Source organism: Pinus tabuliformis, chromosome J (assembly GCF_031772625.1).
Source record: "Pinus tabuliformis cultivar Carrire ecotype Pingquan chromosome J, CPIR1, whole genome shotgun sequence".
In the NCBI taxonomy this organism is placed as follows: Eukaryota; Viridiplantae; Streptophyta; class Pinopsida; order Pinales; family Pinaceae; genus Pinus; species Pinus tabuliformis.
The window spans coordinates 486,695,561-486,702,716 of NC_142295.1; the positions used below are offsets into that span (position 1 = coordinate 486,695,561).

The following is a 7,156-nucleotide window of genomic DNA, read 5'->3' on the forward strand; positions in this document are numbered from 1 at the left end:
GATTATTCTCGCAAGACCTGGTTCTACTTCTTCAAGAAGAAGGATGAAGTGTTCACCTAGTTCCGACACTTCAAAGCCTTGATCGAAAACCAATCTGAGAAGAAAATCAAGATATTGAAGACTGATGATGGGACCGAGTACGAATCCAATGAATTCCAAGATTATTGCAAAGAAGTTGGCATTAAGAGGGAGACTACAACGCCATACACTCCTGAGCAAAATGGTGTGGCTGAAAGGAAGAATTGCTCTATTGTAGAAGCAATTTGTACCATGCTTCATGATCAAGGCCTTATGAAGTTCCTATGGGCTGAACCTGCAAATATCGCCGTGTACGTTCAAAACCGATGCCCTCATCAAGCATTGGACTCCAAGACTCCTGAAGAAATGTTCACTGGTAAGAAACCCGATGTCTCTCATTTTAGAATTTTTGGAAGTCCCGTATATTTTCATGTGCTGAAAGAGAAAAGAAGCAAATTGGGTGCATCTAGGAAAAAAGGAATCTTTGTGGGCTATCATGAAAATTCTAAGGGATATAGAATTTATGTGGCTAGTCAAAAGGAAGTTGAGATAAGTCATGATGTCACCTTCGACGAAGATATGGCCCTCAAGAAGATCAACAACCTTCCTATCCTAAGGAAGGACAAAGAAGCTGACACCGAAAATCAGGGTGCAAAAGAAGACGAAACAATGCCTGATGTTGATGAACCTATGGATCCTATTGATCCTCCTCCTCATGAGCCCTCCTCCTCCAAAAGGAGACCCTCATGGCTTAGGGAGACTCTCGAAGATGCCGAGAGACACATTGCACCAAGGGGGGCTTTCCATGAAAGCAAGAAGCCGAACGGGTATCAATGATATCTGACCGCCATGAGCACTATCATTCAAAATGAGCCTTCATCATTCGAAGAAGTAGTGAAGCATCAAGGATGGAAGGATGCTATGAATGAAGAATACGAGTCAATTATGAAGAATGATGTCTAGGATGTGGTCCCTAGACCCCATGACAAATCGGTTGTCACCTCTAAGTGGGTCTACAAAATCAAGCATAGAGCTGATGGAAGTTCAGACCCTCTCATTCACAAATGTAAGAGGGAGTTTGCTTCAGAATTTGAGATGAATGACTTAGGACCGATGCACTATTTCCTAGGGTTGGAGGTCTGGAAAAAGCCAGGTGAAATTTTCCTCTCTCAAGGAAAATATGTTGTGAAGATATTGGAAAGATTTGGGATCGTGGACTGCAAGCTTGTGACTACTCCGATGGAACTTAACTTTAAGAAGTTATGTTGTAGTGCTGCTGGACCTGAATTGGAAAATGCTTCTGAGTATCGTCAACCCATAGGAGCACTGATGTTCTTTGTGAACTCTTGTCCGGACATATGTTTTGTCATTAACACATTGAGCCAATATATGGTTCAGCCTCATCATATACATTGGATTGGTGCCAAGAATCTTTTGAGATATCTTCGAGGCACAATCACTCATGGACTGAGATACATTGTCGGAGATGTGAGGCTACATGGTTTTTCTGATGCTGATTGGGCTGGTAGTGTGGTGGATCGCAAGAGCACTTCTAGATGCTACTTTTTCTTTGGATTCTGCTTCGATATCCTAGATGAGCAAGAAGCAGAAATCGGTTGCCTTGAGCACCATCGAGGCCGAATACATCGCTACTAGTATGGCCTCCTGTGAAGCCGTCTGGTTGAGGAAGCTCTTCAGTGAGCTATTTGGACATGTGTTGGATACCACTATGATCTTCTACGACAACCAGAGTGGGATCCGATTATCAGAGAATCTCGTGTTTCATGATCGTTCCAAGCATATAGATATCAAGTACCACTTTTGGTCCTGATGATGGACCCCCTTTGGGGTTCAAAACATCGACATAAGAAACATAATACTGTGGATAATCCGGATCATGCTACTCCAAAAGTACCACTTTATCTGGGATATGGTACAACGAGGAGCAATAAGGCTCCATCACATTGGGACTGATGAGCAAGTCATCGATATTTTGACAAAGACCCTGGGGAAGGTCAAGTTCTTGGCCTTCTGAGAATGACTTGGAGTCGTGGAGAGACCCTCTTATGAGGGTCCTGTATGAGATGGACATTGAGCTGTGGGAGCTCCGGGGTGCTTAGGGTACTTCTTGGAGCAATGAGCATCCATAGGGTGAGTGGTTCAACCTTCCCCTAGTGGTTTGCTATGTACAGGGTGAGTGGTTCAGCCTTCCCCTGTGATACCCCTTGGTGACATGTAGGCAAGATGAGTGATTCATCCTTCTCCTGCTGAGACATCCTACCCATGCAGTTTGGGGCTCATGGGAAGTACCTTTCATATGGCCAATGAGTAGGGAAATGAGAATAGGAACCATAGTACTACCGATGGATGCATCGTGTACTACCATACTCCCTATGCTAAGATGACTGATATTGATATGGGATCAATGGGAACCGACTTCGGGTCAGTAAGAGTGGTATGAAACACTCTCTTTTTGGGACTGACTTTGGGTTAGTAGAGAATGGTATGACACATTCTCGATCAATTCTTCTTCTTCATAGTTCAGCAGTGCAGAGCAGTGCATTGATGGCAGAGATAATACAGATTGGCAGAAGGATTAGCATATGGAGTTCTCCCTAGTTGAGAAGGAGTGTTAAAATTGGCAACTAGAGCCAAACTCCACATGGGTCATCTTATTTATGACAGCTGATATTCTTCTTGGATTCCTCTCTCTGAGAGGTGTAGGATTGATCTAAAGATCATCCGATTTTGACATGTACAAATGAAGTTATGAATTTATTTCGATTATGGTCAAATTGTCAAGGTCAGCCAGCGAACTTATGTAGGCTTAGAAGCCCAACTGTCACATCTATGCATCCTCAACGTTGCATATAAATAGAAGGTGACTTAGCCTCATTGGGACACACTCATCTTCACACTTCTCTCTCTCTCCTCATTGATTGGGTGCAAATTTCTGGGCCTCTCTCTCCACACATCCGAAATTTCAAGAGAGCAAAATTTCAGGAGGCCGAAATTTCAATAGACCTGATTTCAGAACAATTTGACCAAGCGTTGACCTCCTTTGACTGCGTTTTTATGAAGGCTATCTCTGTTTGGGTATGCCACATTTTTGGGCATAGAAATCAAGGCTAAATGTTGATTGTTGACCAGCATTCACTGCAGCTAGGGCTCACCGCAGGTGGGTTGTTTGACCAGACTTTGACTAGGCTGAATTTGATTGTTTTGAGGGTTGTTTTATCTTGCTGTTTGGAGGCCAAAGTTGACTAAAGTTGAACAAATTGTTGAGGGTCAAATCTGCACTATTGACCAGTGTTGACTTTTCTGGTTAGGGCTCTTTTGCTATTGTTATAAATTATCAGATTTGTAAATTGTACTATCTCTCTCTCTGCTGAACTATTGAAGACTATAAGAAGAATTGATCAAGGGTTTCCCCACATTGGGGTTTGTCCCTAGCTCGTGCCACATCTTGTGTCCTCTCGTCTTGGCTTGTCTCCAACTATTTATGTTTATGTTCTATCTGCATTTTACTATCATATTGATGTGATTGCTCATTTGAATATTGATACTAGGCTAGTAAAGAAATTGAAATAAAATTGCTCTAAAGCATAGAACATACCATTGTTGACTAAAATTAACCAACTCCCCTCAAGGGCAATGTTTCTTGAGAATAGCCCATCTTACATCTCCTTTTGTTTGCTTCAGTTCCTTCAATGAGCAGCATCTTATGCTGTGCAATACCATAACAAAGTTTAAAAACATAAGGGTATTCAAGCATTTATCATCACAATGACTGCAAGTGGAAAGCATTTCTTCTCAGTTAACCAGTTATATACACATGAAGAACTTGGCATGATCGAGCAATCCTTTGAAAGTTCTCCACATCCAGATGCCAGCTCTAAAACAATAAAGCTTTAAAACACACGTCGCCTTGTTCTATGTTACAGGCCAAGTTGTGTCATCTTCTGTGCCATCCTCTGGGCCCGTTTCAACAGGTACTACGTAGGCATGAATTGTGGTAGACAAAGGAAATCCTCCAAAGAATATATAAAGTGCCACATTGTATCGGGCTTCAGCCAAAAGCATACCTTGATATCTCTCACTGGCACTTTGTGCCAGTTAACTAACTATTAGATTTGTGCCAATATTATTAAGAATGGCCCCATTAGAGAACTGGTCTAACTTCATTATCTAGACCTTCAATTAATATGTTGTACGTCTCATCATCTGGAATGTACCGTTGCCCTGATGTCTCCATAACCTGCACCTTCCCTTTCCTCTCAAGACTCTGAATGAAGAAAGTATGAGTAACTGCATCAGGAACACAACCATTTTCTAGCATTTTGTCTAGAAGTTTGGTGGCTTCCTGTACATTGCCTGCTCTACAGAGACCAGTGATGAGTATATTATACGTTGTGGCACTTAGTGAACAGCCATTGTGAACAGAGTTAGTCAAAGAGTGGGCCAGTTCTTGCAATCTTTCCCCATGGCATAGACAAGAGATAAATGTATTCAAAGTCACATCATCAGGAGAAAAGCCTTCAGCTAGCATTCGATCCAACAACCAAACAGCCTGCTGAACCATGTGTTTCTTACACAGACCAACTATAAGGACTGAATATGCACTTCCATCAGGAGCACAACCCTGTCCCAGCATTTGAGACATGAGCATCAATGCGTCCTGCACTCTGCCTATTTTGCACAGCCCATGTAACAATGTGGTATAAGTGATAACATTGGGGAGAAAACCCTTGTGTGACATATGAGCTTGAAGGTTGACAGCCTCTTGGACTCTTCCCAGCTTACAAAATCCATTTATCAAAGTATTAAATGAAGCAGAATTAGGAACACATCCTTTTTCAGACATTTGCATCAAAACTTGAGAGGCCTCTTCAATATTTCCTGAGTTGCACAGATCATCTATCAACACAGTGCAGGTAACAACATCTACAACACAGCCCTTGGTAAACATTTCAGATAGAAGGTGGACAGCTTCCTGAACCTTGCCTTCCTTCCATAAACTACCAATAAGAGTAGTGCAAATAACAACATTAGGAATATAGTTTCTATCTTGCATTTGATTAAAAAGTTCCATGGCCTCTTGGACCTTTTGCTCCTTACAGAGACCATCGACCAATGTCGAATAAGTAACCTCATTTGGCATGCACTGTGAATCCATCATACGATCCAGAATCTTAAAAGCTGCCTGAGAATTTCCTGCCATACAAAGGCCCTTAATCAGGGTGTTATAAGTAACGATATTGGGAGTACAACCTCTTCCTGCCATTTCATCCAGAACTAGGGTTGCCTCCTGCAGCTTGCCTTCATCAGAGAGACCCTTAATCACAGTATTGTGAGTTACAACCTCAGGAACGTGATTTGCTACTAAAATTCTTGCCAAAAGCTTCTGAGCTTCCTGCATCTCGCCTGCCTTGCAAAAAACATTGATCAGACTGTTGTATATTATAGCACTGGGAATAATTCCACGTTCTAACATCTCCTGAAATAATCTTCCAGCCTCTTTTATATTCTTTTCTTTGCACAATCCATCGATTACAACTGTATAGGTAAACACATCTGGAACACAGTGCCTTTTTATCATCACATCCAACTGCTGAACACCTTCCTGCACTCTGCCTACCTTGCACAGACCCGAAATCAATGTTGTGTAAGATACAGCATTAGGCGCGCAACCCTGGATTGACATTTCGTCGAGAATCTTAATCGCCTCATCGACTCTGTTCACCCTACAAAAACCTTTAATCAGTGCATTGAAAGTATCGTGATTGGGACTGCACCCTCGTTTTCTCATGTGATAAAGCCGCTTCAATGCAGATTCCATTTTATTAGCCTCACACAAAGCATTGATCAGATTATTCATTGTGACAACATCGGGAAGAACTCCAACCTTGACCATCTCGATGTAAACAGAACAAACAGATTGAAAATCACCCCTCGTCGAAAAAGCATTCAATAAAATGTTATAGGGAATCGCAGATAAAATCCCACAACCAATACTCTTCATTGTTTCCAAGACCTTGAGGGCTTCATCCAGCATCTGAGCCTGGCAATAACAATTAATGACAGTTATGAAAATCCCTTCAGTCCCAGGGCACGACTGGTTGACCATTTCAACTAAAAGGGCCTGCATTGCTTCAAACCTGCCCGCAAGTCCTAGTCTCTCAATCATTTTAGTGTAAGTGGTATCGTTGTGTTTGAATCCTTTCTGGTTAGAGGCCCAGTTAAAGATTTCTAGGGCAAGTTCAGTGTCCTTTAATTGCTTCAAAACCCTCACTAATTCAGCGGGAAAGAGCTTGCGCTGCAATTGTTTAATAGCATTTTCAAATTCCGGATTGGTGGGCTTCGCTTGGGAACATGGAGAGTCCTGTTTCTCAAATCGGGAATGCTGTCCGGAAGAATAAAACCTGGCAATGGGAATGGCAATTCCTGAATGTCTGCACTTTGTAGCGGAGAATAGCAGGAGATTCATTGATACATTGGCATCATACATGCGTGCGTGGGCATTATATATGTGTCTAAACATACATAGAGATACACACACAGTACAGCCACTTCGTTAAAAGAGAGATGAGAGATTCAATCTGTATAGAGCTACACTCACCTCGTTGCGTGCAGGATTTGCATAGCATTTCTACCCCTACGAAAGCTTGCGCGTCTTCGTTCTCCTCTGGGCTAAAGATTTGCGAAATAAATCTCGTTCATTTTATAGTGGTGAATCTCGAAATACATGTTTCTTTGGAGTCACACCATGAGAATTAAATTTCTTAAGATTTTAATTAAAATTCTGAATCGTGTGGCAAATCGTTCTTGCATCTAATATTGGGATGGCCTTAATCTAAAATTAAAATAAATGAATTTTTGAAAAGTGGGAAGAGAGGTAATGAAATGAAATGAAATGATTTTAAGGTTTATGAGGTTAAAAATAGTTTAGGGGATAGATTGTTTCTCCATGTGGTTTTTGTATTCGATCATTTTCATGTAAAGTTTCACAATAAACGTTCTCAGCTTCACAACAAATCTTTCGTTGAATATATTATCCTAAGAGCTAGCTACCAGAATAACTACATAACTTTCTTTGTTGTCTTTGAAAGCTTCGCATTCTAAAATGAAATGTTTTTCT

At 41.4% G+C, this 7,156-nt stretch overlaps 1 protein-coding gene across 1 annotated transcript; it reads right to left on the bottom strand.

The window, feature by feature from the left end:
• Positions 1–3,626: 3,626 nt before the first annotated feature.
• Positions 3,627–6,697, bottom strand: LOC149227913 (uncharacterized). Its single transcript, XM_089377977.1, has 2 exons — positions 6,638–6,697; positions 3,627–6,440 (listed from the first exon to the last, which is right to left on the bottom strand). The coding sequence occupies exons 1-2, from the start codon at positions 6,658–6,660 to the stop codon at positions 4,181–4,183; spliced, it is 2,283 nt and encodes a 760-aa protein (XP_089234103.1). The 5' UTR covers positions 6,661–6,697; the 3' UTR covers positions 3,627–4,180.
• Positions 6,698–7,156: the final 459 nt, after the last annotated feature.

What these genes read in the sequence shown, in the direction of transcription:
- LOC149227913 (XM_089377977.1), bottom strand. Translation starts at nt 6,660, where the DNA reads ATGCAAATCCTGCACGCAACGAG. An exon ending in CAAATCCTGCACGCAACGAG is followed by an intron (nt 6,441 to 6,637) that starts GTGAGTGTAGCT and finishes TCCCATTGCCAG; the next exon opens with GTTTTATTCTTCCGGACAGC.